Raw genomic sequence first — 14,775 nt, forward strand, 5'->3', positions numbered from 1 at the left:
CAAAGTAATTTTTTTTGGCCTTGGACCAATTCAGAGTTTGAAAAAAGAATGTTTTTATGATTTTTCAAAGCCCAGATAGGTTGGCTGGGAGGTCAGTGTAATGCCATGTGCAGAGTTGTAACCTTTTTTTTTTCTATCACGTAGCGGAAAACAATGTCAAGCAATATCTTGTCTTCACAAGATTGCTTGTGACACGCTGTTTCCTTGATGTTCAGGGTTCAACTTACTCCTCACAAATGGACAAGTAAGGCTGTGTATACACATCAAAGCCAGCATATATCAAAAAGCAGTAGAAATCCTTCTATATGCTGGTGAGATTACATCAAGCTGGTGATGAAGTAACAACACTGATGTCATTACTATTACAGTCCACCTCATTTTCTCTTTGTCTCTAAGTAAAGCAAGGCTCTAGATATGAAAGAATGATGATCTGCTGATAGTTTTTGTGTTGAAGGTTCCCAAAGGCTCAGACACACCAAGGTCCTAGTAAGTTTTTCCAGCAGTCTATAGCTGACCATTGCAGCTCTTGCAGTGAAGGGCTTTTCACTGTTTGACTAACCACTGGTTATTGAACGCATGGGCATTTGTCCTTTCAGTGAAGTTTCTTCTTCTTCTTCACGACTGCCTTTATTTCTTTGCCTGCTAACTCAAGTGCAAAGCAAAACTTTGCAGTGTGTGGTGCACCTTTTTTTTCTTCACCAGCCATATTTTCAATTTGTGAAATGATTCATAATAGTAAGAAAAATATTGCTAGTCTGATTACCACAGTGCTATTTTGAGTAGGAGGCAGCGTGGTGATGCAGTGATTAGTATAATGTTGACTCACACTGAAAGAGTTCCGGGTTTGAACCTGCTGCTCGGCTGTACTCCCACTTCCTCCACAGTCCAAAGAAATACAATGCAGGTGAATGTATGACTCGAAATGAGTCTTTCCAATATGACGCATGTGTTATCACAGAAAAACAGAACATGCACATTTACACTTCTTGCTTCAAGGTAAACCTGTTTTTTAAATTTCGAGTTCATTGATCTAACCTATGTAGCATGCGAATGGCACCTCTTTGCCTTTAGCTATATTAAAGTACTCTCCAGTCATTTATTAAATCATTAAACACTCGTTTTCCATCCATCCATTATCTATACACCGCTTAATCCTCACTAGGGTCGTGGGGGGGGCTGGAGTCTATCCCAGCTGACTCAGGTGAAGGCAGGGGACACCCTAGACAGGTCACCAGTCTGTCGCAGGGCTACATACAAAGACAAACAAGCACTCTCACATTCACACCTACGGGCAATTTAGAATCATCAATTAACCTCAGCATATTTTTGGACTGTGGGAGGAAGCCGGAGTACCCGGAGAGAACCCACGCATGCACAGGGAGAACATGCAAACTACACTCGTTTTCATGTTACAAAATTAAATATTTAGATGTTTTTATCATGCAAATAAGCCGTTCGAGCCTTTAAATGGTGTAGATATACCTCTACACCCTTGCTTGCTCTAAAATGTGTGGATCTATATAATCCCTACCTCTTTCTCTACCCACCCTTTTGCTGCTTACTGCAGTTTCAGCACATCAACTCACCTAGAACTCTGCTCAAACACTGTAAAAGTGTTTGCTTCCTCTGGGTTGGGGATGAGTTGCTGCCCCAAGGAAAGGAGTTTAAGAATGATGAGATCTTGTTCATGTATGACAGTAAAATGAAGCGTGAGGTGGACAGACAGATCGGTGCATCACCAGCAGTAATGTCCTGCTGCAGTGCTATATTGGACCATTGTGGTGAAAAGGGAGCTGAGCCGATTTACCAGGCTACCTCTGTTCCAACCCTCACCTGTGGTCATGAGCTCTGTGTAGTGACCAAAAGAATGAGGTCAAGGCTACAATCAGTAAAAATGAGTTTCCTCTGTAGGGTAGCTGGGCTCAGCTGTAGAGACAAAGTGAGGAGACCAAGCATTCGTAGGAAGCTCATAGTAGAGTCGCTGCTCCTTTGTGTAGAAAGCAGCCAGCTGAAGCGGCCGGACCATCTGATTAAAATCCCTCCTGGGTGCCTCCCTTTGGAGGTTTTCCTGGTACATTCAACTTTGAGGAGACCCTGGGGTAGACCCAGAGTTCCCCTGGAGCATTACATATCTCATCCCTCCCCTGGATAAACAGAAGCAATAGATAGATGAATGGATGGATGCTCCAACTGGAAACCAATTCAAAAGATGAGTAATGATATTCCCAAACTTTACGCTGCAGGATTGTTTGTCAAGAATGAAACACTGAGACCAGCACTGGCACACTTTCTGATTCAAGTCAGAAATACTTAGCCATGGTGCTGACTGTTTATTTTGCTCATGAAGTGTCTTCCAAGCATATGGAAAAGACATTATGGACATGTTAACAAGGTACAAAAAAATAGATTTTCACTGAATGGGCTGTAAAATGTCTTGTCACAGCAGATAATAATGACAGAGTGAATATTTTGCCCATGTTCAAAAGACTGACAATAAGTGAGTCATCAGAAAACTCAAAGTTAAAAGTAAGTTCAGTGTCTTCAATACTCATTTCAGCACTAAGTGGGCAGAAAACACATTGCCATGTGTTGCTCAACTCTCAAATCCAGCCAGTTAAACAAACATCAATGCCAGAGTTTCTAATAAGCTTTTTGCCCAGCAGATGGAGGTGATTTGATGTTGGGAAGAACAGCCTAGCATGTTTTTGTGCTTGTACCTGTGTTTATGCAGGTTCAAAGGTTAAAAAGAATGATGATGATGTTGTCCCTGAATGCCCCCCTGACTTTGTGATGCTTCAACCCATTTGCTTTGAGAGAAGAAGCAGCTTTAAGCAGCTTTTACTCTCTCTCACCTCTCATCATCATCCTGATCCCGGTTAATCATATGGCCAGGTGTTAGCATCGTAATGCAGCAGTTTATATAAGTTTTAACACTTATCTACCTGTGTGTGTGTGTGCTAGTGTGTGTGTCTGCACATGTGCATATTTAATTCCTGTTTGAGAAGGTTTTGAGTGTATCTCTTGGGCACACATGAAAGCTTGCGTTCTGACTCTCATCTCTTTGCACAGTTGGTGTGTGAGCACCTTGTTATCTCTCACTACACACACATAATACACACTTATACACACGCACACACACACACACACACACACACACACACACACACACACACACACACACACACACACACACACACACACACACACACACACACACACACACACACACACACACACATCCACTTTCAAACCAGCTTTTTAAAGGAACGTCTAACCTGGTCTGTTGACGTGGTGCTAAAATGCATCAATATGAAAGAGCTTTTTGTGCTTTTTGTTTTTATTGTTGCCTTAAGAAAATAAGTGCATGTTCTACACTGTCAAACTTGAGTCGCTCTAGCAACAGTATTTTGCCTCATGACTCAAATAAAATGTGTGTTTGCTTCCGTGTGGGTCTGCTCAAGCGCTGTCTTTGAAATATGGTCCAGTTGAAGGCGACACTGAATGAAAACCTGAAAATGGTTAGTTATAACTTTCCTCGATTCCTATTTAAAGTGGTTCTTCTGACTAACTTAGCTTTTATGTTTTTTGGCTCGTGCCTCAATGATTTCTGAATGTTGCCACAGTGCAAAGTTTGGCAGTCATGCTTGAAGGACGCACTTGACTGACCTCTGCAAAGACTGCTTCGCTTTGTCTTGATAGCAGTTATTGTCAGTTAGCTGACAAATATTGCTGATGATACTCAAGTAGCAGTGGACTCCTTTGTATTGTTGCCTCTGGTTTACACGTGGAAGAGAAAACAACAGAAAATGATAATGAGAAACAATGTTAGCTACAAAGGCACCTTTTACAATCAGAAATCATTCACCCAAACAGATCTATTTATTAAGATGTCTTTACTATTTAAACTCTGTTGTCAAAATATTAAATCCACAAGCTATGACAATGCTGGCGCTGGTGATACAGCTCAGTCAGAAAGTATGTATAAAAGTATGAAAGTTGTTCTTGAGACACATTTTCCAGCACATTGTATTAGAAAAAAAATAATAACTAAAGTTTAAAGTATATATTGAATCGGCTTTATTTCGAAGTTTTCACATCTGCATCAACAGCACGTACACATTCATATAAGTAATTGTCAGTCTGGACTTACTAAACGCAGCATCCACCGGACTGAAGTCAGGCGAATGACTGAAAGTTATATAAGACAGAAAAAAAAACAATTCCTTGCATTTGAGAGACCAGAAGTACCAACTTTCTGACATTTTGTTGTAGAATGACTATAAGGGTTAATCAGTTATCCAAACTTTTTTCAATTAATTCAAATCCAATATGCTAAAGTTAACCAAAACCACTAAACACATGAGTTTTCTAATCTTTTCTCTGTGTGTGGTCGTGCTAATGGAGGAAATTTCGAAGTTGTAACAAAGCTGACAACAAAGCCAGAGCTGCAAATGAAACAACACTTAATGACAGAAGAAAAATCGAGTCGATATAGGAACAAAACTAATGAAAAGAATGTAAAAATGAAAACATCCACATAACAACTCCTGGTACATGTGGGCAGTGCATGCACAGATAGATGGGTAGATTACGTTCGATTAGACGAGGAGTGTGTCAGGGATGGAAAACCAGGCAGAAAGGCACACGGCGATGTTGCCAGAAGCTCGCTGCTGTTGCAAGGGATAGCTGATGAAAGCTGGTGTGGTGCCAGGCAACAGCAGAGGAGAGCTGTTACACATGGTCCATCACAACAGGACGTACAGGTAGAGAGGATCAGTGAAGGAGGAACGCCGAGATAAGATCAAGGTTCAAAGATGCCCCCGCAAAGCAGAGCTCAGGCAGAACAGGGCCGGACAAGAGCATGCGGATTAGATTGGACTCTTCCACTGCTGTTTTCAGGCTTACTGCTTGCTTTCTCACCTCGCATAAAAAAAAAACAAAAATCCACTTAAATCCTCTCACGCTCTTTCCCTTTCATCTATAATCTCGCCTCACCTCATGTCAGGTCCTTTTGCTCCTAACCTGCTTTTACTCATCAAAGACATCATCTCCCTTTTTCCGGCTCCCTAACTTGCCGTATAGCCCCGGGCCTGTGCCATAGGCTCTGTTCGATATTATGGATTCTATGTCTTATATTTCTGTGCCTTTTATCAGCCTTCTTCCCTCTGTCCCACTCATGCGCTCTGCTCATTCTCTGTTTATTCTTTACTCTGTCTTTATTTTCTCGCTTTCTTGTGTGTATCCTGTGTTTGGCTGTTGTGTTGCAGTGCATCTCTGCTGGTTCCTGTCTTTGTTTTATTACATCTTCTTGATCTGTTCCCCCCATTTCTCAGATGCCCACATCCTCTCCTCTCCTCTCCTCTCCTCTCCTCTCCTCTCCTCTCCTCTCCTCTCCTCTCCTCTCCTCTCCTCTCCTCTCCTCTCCTCTCCTCTCCTTTCCTCTCCTCTCCTCTCCTCTCCTCTCCTCTGCTGAACTTTTTCATTTCCTTCCTGCTTCTTGTCGTCTTTCCTGTATGAGTAATATGAGGAACCCCATGGGGAATCAAGATGGAATTGAATTCTCTTTCTTCTTTTTTTTAATATTTTTTTTTCCTCCTTGCATAAGTCAAAGCTCACTCCTTGAAGACTCACTTTTTCTTTCTCCACTGTCCTTCTCTGGTCTGTCCTTGCCCTGGGAGATAAATGGAGAATTGTTAACGAGGTGTACTTTTGCCAGGTTAAGATATATCATCTCCAGCGGGATGTATTCCAGCCTCAATTTTGTTGCCAAGCAGGGTGGATGAACAGATAATTGCATTTCAGCAGGAGAGAACAGAAGCTGTTGGCCCCCTACACCTCTTTTCTGCAGATGTCCACCTCTGCCGCCTCGATATGAAATGAGCTTCACGGTGTAATGAACATGCACTCGTGAATTTTTTGATCAATTGTAAATTTTTACATTGAGCCAAACTCAGGTTACTGTGGTTTTCGGTTCAGTAGTGAAAGAAACTACGACACAGGAAAAACAGAAAAAGGGGGCGAAGGAAAGTTTGCAGCTATAAAAAGGGTTTGTGTGTTTCTGAGAAGCTCTTTGTATCAGTGAGTTTGTGTGTGTTACAGAGACACAAACACAGGGTCTGTAGCTCTGAGGAACAGCGCCAGAGAGATCAAAAGCCCCCGAGAAGGTATATATCCTCCTGCTGGGAGGAACCCCAGTGCGACCCCAGTAAAAGGCGTGTCTCTTCCCTCCAGGGAGTCCAGCAAAAGTGGCACAATGAGGCTCCACCCTTTTAAGATCAACACTTCCGTTCTCCTGTAGGCATGTTGTGGTGCACATGTGTGTTGTTTGATGTGGATCAACTGTTCATCAGGGAAGAAACCACCAGTTAGGAGCAAACTTTACCAGCTTTGACCTCTTTAAAGTTGGAATCCTTTATTAAATTATACCCTACATTTTCACTGATAGCCATTCAGCGTATCCCAACTGTTCTCTATATTGTAGGTATCCTTGTAAAACCAGAACATCAGACCCCTTGCATGCATACGTTTCTGCACAAAACAACCTGTCGTTACTTCAGTATTACCGTATCAGACATTGTTGTTGATTTTGTCAGTCTTCTTTGCAAAAACTGTCATTTGTTTTGTGCTGTGACAGAATAACTGCTGAAGGCCACCCTTTTGCCAACCCGAGTGATCGATAAGCTTGTCCGATGAATGAAATATTGTGAGCTCTTTTGTTAAAATCTGTCATCAGTGACTACCAGTGTGACCCAAAGAGCTGGAATCGATATTGAATTAGAAATTTCAGACTTAATCTTCAACAGTTAAAGTTAAAATAGCAAGATCTGCACTATGAAAGTCAATAGCAAGTCTTTACAGAGTCTCTAAACATTTTTTTATATGCGTGTCATTTTGTATGTTTGATTTGTAGTGATTTGTCCTGTAGAGAAGAAAAAAAAAACAGAAGGGAGAGATTTATTTTTTACATTATTAGGTTTAATGCTGGTGCCAGCTAGTTTTTGTTTAAATTGATGAAATACCATTAACAGCTTTCTGTTCTACGCAGAGCAGACGGTCACACTGAGCCAGACAGCAGCCTGCTGCACAACACAAGAGCTACAGGCTCTGAAAATCAGCCAATGTTAGCTTTCCTGCTGAAATCCCTATTCTCACTTAACTTACAAACATGAGCACACTTCTTGCACCTTAACTTGCTAAAAAGCTGCCAGACGAACTTTTACTGGCAACATTAGAAGGTGACATAGCTGAGCGGCTGCTTGTCCTCAAACATTAACCAGTATGTAAATGTCACTTCAGTTTAGTCAGATGCTCTTCTTCCTTTTAATGATGCTGAAACTAATATCAGTGTATTCAACACCACACAGTGTTTTTGTCCAACCAAAGCTCTGGTTCACAGCAACATATCTAAACAGTGATAGAAAACATCAAAATCCATGACATGTATTCAGCATGTGTGCTTCATAGAGAGTAATTTAAATCTTAACTGGAAAAGTTCTCACATATGTGGAAACATCTGTTAAACTTGTCAAAGAGGACTTGAGTTTATGCCAGTGCACCAATCAGCTGCAACATTAAACCCATTGGCAGGTGAGCTGTGCAACATTGGTCATCTCATTGCATTCATTGTTGTGCTGGGAAGCTTTGGATGCTAGTTTCCATCATGTGGATGCTATTTTACCATCTAAACATTGTTCCAGACCAAGGACACTTATCCACAGTCCCCAGTAGAACAATGTGCTTGTCAAAAACTGGCCAGGAAAAACAAAAGAACATGATCAAGTGCCCAAGGCTATGACCCAAACTCTCCAGATCCAAATACAATTGTGCATCCAAAAGATGCACTGGACCAAACCCAATGCACAGATGCCCCACTGAGCAACCCACAAGGCCCAAATGATCCCCCAGAGATGCTGTGTCCATTGTACGCACCAGTACTGATGCTGATGGATGTTAAATGCAACCACTTGTTACGGACAATGCAGTTATTTCATGACAGCATTTTAATTGTATTGTAATTCATGTTTTGTATGTTAACATTTGTACCCACCACCTTTGGTCAGCATTTCCTTATATTATTACGAGAAACACAACCCAAGTTGAGTGGATCAGGCCAATTAGCAAGAGAACAACAGAACCATGAAAGTCTCGGTGTTCTGCTCGAAGCTTTGGATGCTAGTTTTCATGTGGATGCTACTTTACTAACATTGTTCCAGATCAGGGACACTTATCCCCAGTCCCCAGTAGGACAATATTGCATGTCAAAAACTGCACAGGAAGGACTCAAAGAACACGACTTAACTGCCAAAGGCATTGACCCGGACTCCAAACTCCCCAGATCCCAATTCGATTGTACATCCAAAAGATGTACCGGAGCAAGCCCAACCCAGTCCCACCTTACAACCCATAAGACCCCAGAGATCCCCAGAGATCCTGTGTCCATTGCACACACTACAGTGCTGATGTTGCTTTGAGGTTAAATGCAACCATGCAATTATTTCCTGATAGTATTTTAATTGTATTGTAATTCACATTTCACATGTTAACACTTGTCCCAGCCCCCTTTGGTCAACATTTCTCTACATTATTACAAGAAACACGACTTAGGTTGAGCCAATCGGGCCACTAAGCGAGTGAACAAGTGAACCAAGAAAGACTTATCCTGACTGAGCTTCCATTAGTCATGTGTTGGATTTTCCAGAAAGACTTTCAACAGCCCCCAGAGAAGGCAAATTTTTTCATGTTGTATTAGTTCAGCTGCACTGAGTAATAAGAGCATCTTTGCGCTTTTCCTGCTGAGGAAAAGCAGAGAAATAGTGAAGGTGGAATGTCTTGCTGCACCGTGCTGTGTTGCTGGCTACAAATTAGATTAAATGTGAGATAAGAGAGTATTGCATTATGTTCAGCTGACCTGATCAACACTGTAAGAATTGTTTTTTTTTTTTTGTTTTTTTTAAAATTTGTCATTCATTACAATTCATCAAAAACACTGAGCCTGGAGAGCAATATTTGCTGGACTGTCGGTGTTTTTGGCAACAAGCAAAACGACAAGAAAATGAACCCAGAAACACAAAACATTACAATAATATGGATTTGGGAATGAATAGAATCACCGAAGGACCAGTAACACGAATAAGTGGGACTGCGTAAGTTCGGATTTCTGCATTTGTTTTTGTTTTTGGCCTAAATTTTGCATACAATACTCACCTCTCAGATCGCGCTGTGTGTATCTTCTAATGTATCCAAACTCATTTGCATATGTTTGGCACCTTCTTTTTTCTCTGTTTGTGCAGCCGTTTGAGTGTCTGAAAAAGAAAACAAATCCTTTTCATGTGCGGGCACATACATCAGCATGGCGTGGCTCTGCTCACCTCATTCTCATGAGGCAGAATGAATATAGACAAAGGAATATGAACAGCAATATTTCCAAATGTAATACATTATTTTATGTCTTGCGCCACCTGAGTTCCTTGATTTGTGTTTAATGTGAAACCCACTGGTACCAGTAGGTTCTGTACCTTTGAAGGTGTATCGACTGAACATGAATGTTAGATGGATCGCTGTGAAGTGGATTCACTTGAAAGACCCATTATAAATGAAATAGGAGACATTTGAAGAGAAAAAGGATGCATCGCCCACACAAATATGCACACACTTGTGCATGCACACCTAACCCCTGGGAAACAACTGTGGTAGCTAATCCATCTCAGTAAGAAAGAATATGCTTATTTAAATGCTTCAGTCACAAATTCATTTCACACATTCCTGAGGCTCTATGAGTGATCAGTGAAGAAAAATAGACCCGACACTCTTTTTCTCACCACTCTGAACAACATTAAAGGGTGTGAATATCTAATCTGCTTTTCATCTGTTTCCCTTTCCTTGCTGTCACCCTTTCATGGTCATTTTCTTTGTTTTGTCTCCATTCCTTTTTCTTTCTTTCTTTTTTTTTTAAACTCATGTGCCTGACTCTTTTCCTTTTCCTCTCAGGCATTGGCACCCAGGATGGAAGTGCGAAGAAGGAGGAGGACTTCAAGGGTAAGTCTCAGAGGCAGGTCCAGTTCAACCCAGGACAAACCGGAGCCACATGGCGTGTTCGGATCCTGACGGATGGGAAGTACGAGCAGGCGGAGACCTTCCAGATTTTGCTGTCGGAGCCGGTGATGGGAGTGATGGAGTTCCCGGTCACAGCAACAGTAGAGATCCTGGATCCCAGTGATGGTTAGTACTGCTCATGCACACATTAAATCCTACATTCAGCTCATACACGGAAACTTTAAGTGGTGACAGTCACTGTTAGAAAAGGATTTAACCTACTTAACATCTAATAATAGTAGTTATTCTGGTGTCTAAGACTTTTGCATTTTGGAAGCAAATGTACACTTCACATTGCTACATGTATCTGACATGGATCTGCTTTATTTAATATTTAATTTGTTGACAAAAAAATTATCAATGAATATGTTATGATGTTATGTTATAGATTAAGCTGGATATTAGCATTGTAAGTTTTGACCCTGCTTTTAACAGTTGCAACCTTTCGTCCCATTACATATCATTTTTTTTAGAATAGTTTTTGCTTTGCCATCTTTGATTTGCCAGAACTTTTTATAGTATAAAATATGAATATTTATAGAGATATCTGTAAAATTTTTAGCTTGGTTTTTGTGATACTTTCCAAAATTAAAAAAAGATTGAATAATTGCCTGTCGACCTGCTTTCAGCACATTTTTCCGCACATTGCAACTTGAAGCTATGTTTGAATGACAATATCTCAGGAACTATTAAAGATAGAACCCTGAAATTTTCACTGTTCAACCAAACTGGACAAGTAGATCAAATCGTCCCTGATAATGGTTCAGTTGAAATATGAAAGAAAAACTGAAGCCATCATTGGAAGTCCCTATCTTTGAGCTCACATTAACAAAAACATTGATAATACAAAAGTTAGTTTGTGATATTTTCTGAACCATATGTAACTGCATGTCAGAAGAATACAAAACAAAACACCAGTCTGAATTTCTGTCCTGGATGAAACAATTTATTTATATGGAATTCAGATGTGTATTAAAAGGTGACATTTGCTGAAAGTTTGACACTTGACTGACAACTTTGTACCAACAAAATTATATTATGCAGCATGCAATGGAAACAAGCACACCACTGTACAAACATCACTTTAATATCAAATGATTCAATATTCTAGCACCTTTTAAAGATTGCATTAATTCTAAGTTGACAGAGTATTTTCTTATATGAATAATCAAAACCAAAAAGTCAAATCAGCAAATCATCTCAGCATCATAGAGTCATTCTGGATTACTGACTGACTCTAAAACCAGTCTTAAACTAGTCTAAAATCAAGTCCAAAACCGGTTTTAAACCCAGACCAAAACCTGTCCAAGCGTTTGAATATCGAGCTAACTCGACTATACTGAAAATACAGGGCCCACAAAAGTGAAAACATCTGTTATCACTGACACAAATACTCAAAAACCTATGATCACTGAAACTAAACTCAGTACACCTGTGATTTCCAGTTAGCCTTATTGCATGAACATGGTTGTAAAATGATCTGAACTTTCTGAATTTGATGCCGATGGAGTGTACCCATCTGGATGTCTGCATCATGGTTCCACGTGGAAAAGAACTGCTCGTAGAATGTGACAGTAAGACTTCACAAAGATAGGAAAGGATACCATAAGATCAGTAACCAACTAAAAATTAGTTAAAGCACAGTTACAGTAGTCAGGAGGTACAAAATGAGGCATACCTTCAATCGGAGCTGCAGTGGCCTTACTCATCTATTGACTCCATGGCTACTTGCATAATCCGGCTCTGAAAAACAGACGGGAAACTGCTTCCGACTTGGCGCAGAGGTTATCAATGGAGTTTCTGTAACAGCTTAAATGCTATGAAGGACATTGCATGATAATATAAACCTCAATGGTGTCTAAAAATGCAAATAAAACCCATAACTTGTTGTTCGGCACAAATCTGCGAGATTAAACTTTTCAAAAGAGCATGAAAAGAAACCTGATGAATATTGGAAGTACATTCTTTGAGACTTAGATCAGCAAAGCAAAGCAGGGTGAGGTGGAAGTGTGATGATAGGGGGCTGCAGGAATGCAAGAGATGCTGGCGAGACAACGTTTATAGATGGTGCCATGAATATCTGTGGAACTACCAAAATACTGGCTGACACGATGACTCCCAGTCTGCGGAAGCTTGGCGCAGAAAATGAAATATTCCAGATTAATAACGATCCAAAGCACGCTGCCAAAATCACACAAGAGTATCTAAAGAAGAATAAAGTGAAACCTATGACCTGGCCAGGTATGTTGCCTGACTTGAACTTGACACCTTTGAGCTATTTTAAATAGAAAGGTAGAGTAACACAACCCCTCCAGCAAAGAGCAGCGGAGAGAAAAAAAAATGTCTCTGAAGAACGGCAGAACACCTCTCTAGAAATTTGTGCAACTCTGCTACCCTGCATGCTGAGGAGGATTGAGTCTGCCATCAAAAATCAAGGTTGACATTGGAGGTATTGAAAAAAATAAAAGGTAACGAAAGACGTAGTAAATGCATGGGAGCTTTTACTGTAGCTTTAATGTAGTAAATCTTAACTGCTGGCTTTTATTTTTAATTATAGTGAGAGAATTGTATTGGATTAAGAACATATTTATGTTTTTTTCATTGTAAAAATTAGTTTATTTTAGTATAAATCCAATTTCAAGTTTTACAATGCTTTGCCAACCTGGAAAGACAAATATAATTACAGATGCAATTATGTTTCTGAAAGGTGTCGCACAAAATCCCCACTGCTACTCAATTATTCTGCAAAACAATGAAAAACACACATCCTTTTTTACTGTATATCACCCCCCCCCCCCCCCCCCCCCCCCCCCCCGAATGAAGACTTGTCAATATAAACATTGTCTACCGTAGATACAGAGTCTTGTCAAATCTGCCTTCAGGCAAGAAAGAGAGAAACAGTTTTAACATGATAGCCAGTAGGAGTTTGCTATACAGATGATGTTTGTTTTTCTTTCATTGATGTAATGTTTTTTTCATGCTCACCAGAAATACTGAACATGATGTTTACTTCTGGAAACCCAAAAGCTCACACATACACACACACACACACACACACACACACACACACACACACACACACACACACACACACACACACACACACACGCACACACACACAAAATACAGCTTAATTACACATGCGCACACACACAGAACATCAGTCTTTCACTTTATCCCTTAAATAGTTTATAATCTACCATTTTCACTCTCCTAGCTCTTTGTGTCTTTTCCTGCAAATTGAAATGTTAATGGAATATTGAGTAGTGTGACGAACGGGGCTGCTCTGCTCCATCAAGGCTAGATTTGCTCTTCTTTGGCTTTTACATTCAGCTTTTTCCTTTTTTTCTTTTTGTATGCATTACCTCCCCCTTGTTCAGTGCAACTTTTAAGTAATTATATATGCGCAACAAAGATGGAAACACTGAAGCTTCGATTATAGTGACACACAACAGTTGCTCTCTCATTTGTCTTCTTGTTCTCTGTCTTTCAGTGTCTCTCCACCCACCCCTCCTCACCACGTTTTTCCCTCCTCATTCTATCCTCCCCTGTGGGTTAATTATGTTGTGTGTGAGGAGGGCAGGGTCTGGTTTGTTTTCTATTGTCTCCAGGGACTGTCTAATGTGACAGAGATGTGCCACTCTCTACTCTAATGGACCAGTGAAGCTTTAGCTATGCCTGTGGCGTTAGCTGTACTCCAGCTTCTTTGTCTAATGATGAAAACTGGCTTTGTCTGGTCCTCTGGATAGCCTGGAGATTCCCTCTCTGGAGGACGCGGCGGCTCGGCTAATATCAGCTTTATAAGGAGGAGAGAGGATCGCAGAGCTTTAGCTGAAAGTGCTCGAAAAATTAAGGAGAGCATAACAAGTAGTTCTAACAGCAAGGACAGTCTCTGTTTGTCTCCACAAACGCCTGGAGCTATTTTATATTGGTTTGAGTTTCTTTTAGCTGTAAGAATGCATACTTTCTACCACCCTTTGATTCAGCCACTTTGATTAACAGAGGATTGGGCTTATCCTGTAGCGCATTTGCCCGTGGTCTCTCCATGTAACAGCCGAGCTTTCCCTCTGCAAAACTTTATGACTTTCTTTCATATATAATCCATGCACAGTGCTGACGAAAGATGAAGGTGGCAGCCTGCTGTTTGACTGTATGCTGCAAGCAGCAGCATCTTGCCACAGTTGGTGATATCTTTCTCGCTTCCTCTACAGCAAGGACACTATGTATCAGTAGCGCTTTTACCCGACTGCATTTTGCACCAAGTTTATTCCACTAAATGATGAAGAACTGCTTTCTCTCTTGTGTTTTTTTTTTTTTTTTTTGATCTGGAACCACAAGGTCAACTGCAGTCAGGCACATTTTGTTACAATTTAAAGAGCTTTGTTTCTGTTAGTTTCATCTCTTGACTAATACAGGAAACATCAAACAAGGAAATGCATCTATTGAGGTTGTTCCTGCTTTAAACAGTGACATGTTGCTGTGCTTTACTTACATAGTCCCATCAAATGTCTCCAGTGGCTGATATGTTTTACATATACGGTTTCGTTTTGCATATAACTACCATTACAAGCTGATAATGATTAAAATGCGCGACTATCATGACGAGACAGTAGCAACAAAGCACATCTTCCTGCATCCATAAAATATTCATGAAATGATCAATAATGGAGAAGTTCTCGACGT

At 40.6% G+C, this 14,775-nt stretch overlaps 1 protein-coding gene across 1 annotated transcript in view; it reads left to right on the top strand.

The window, feature by feature from the left end:
• Positions 1-14,775, top strand: part of frem2a (FRAS1 related extracellular matrix 2a) — a 63,032-nt gene that overhangs the window by 22,680 nt on the left and 25,577 nt on the right. Inside the window, exon 4 of the mRNA XM_023266376.3 lies at positions 9,988-10,218. Within this exon, the coding sequence (XP_023122144.3) occupies positions 9,988-10,218 (231 nt within the window). The remainder of the gene's footprint in view (positions 1-9,987; positions 10,219-14,775) is intronic.

Source organism: Amphiprion ocellaris, chromosome 14 (genome assembly GCF_022539595.1).
Source record: "Amphiprion ocellaris isolate individual 3 ecotype Okinawa chromosome 14, ASM2253959v1, whole genome shotgun sequence".
In the NCBI taxonomy this organism is placed as follows: Eukaryota; Metazoa; Chordata; class Actinopteri; family Pomacentridae; genus Amphiprion; species Amphiprion ocellaris.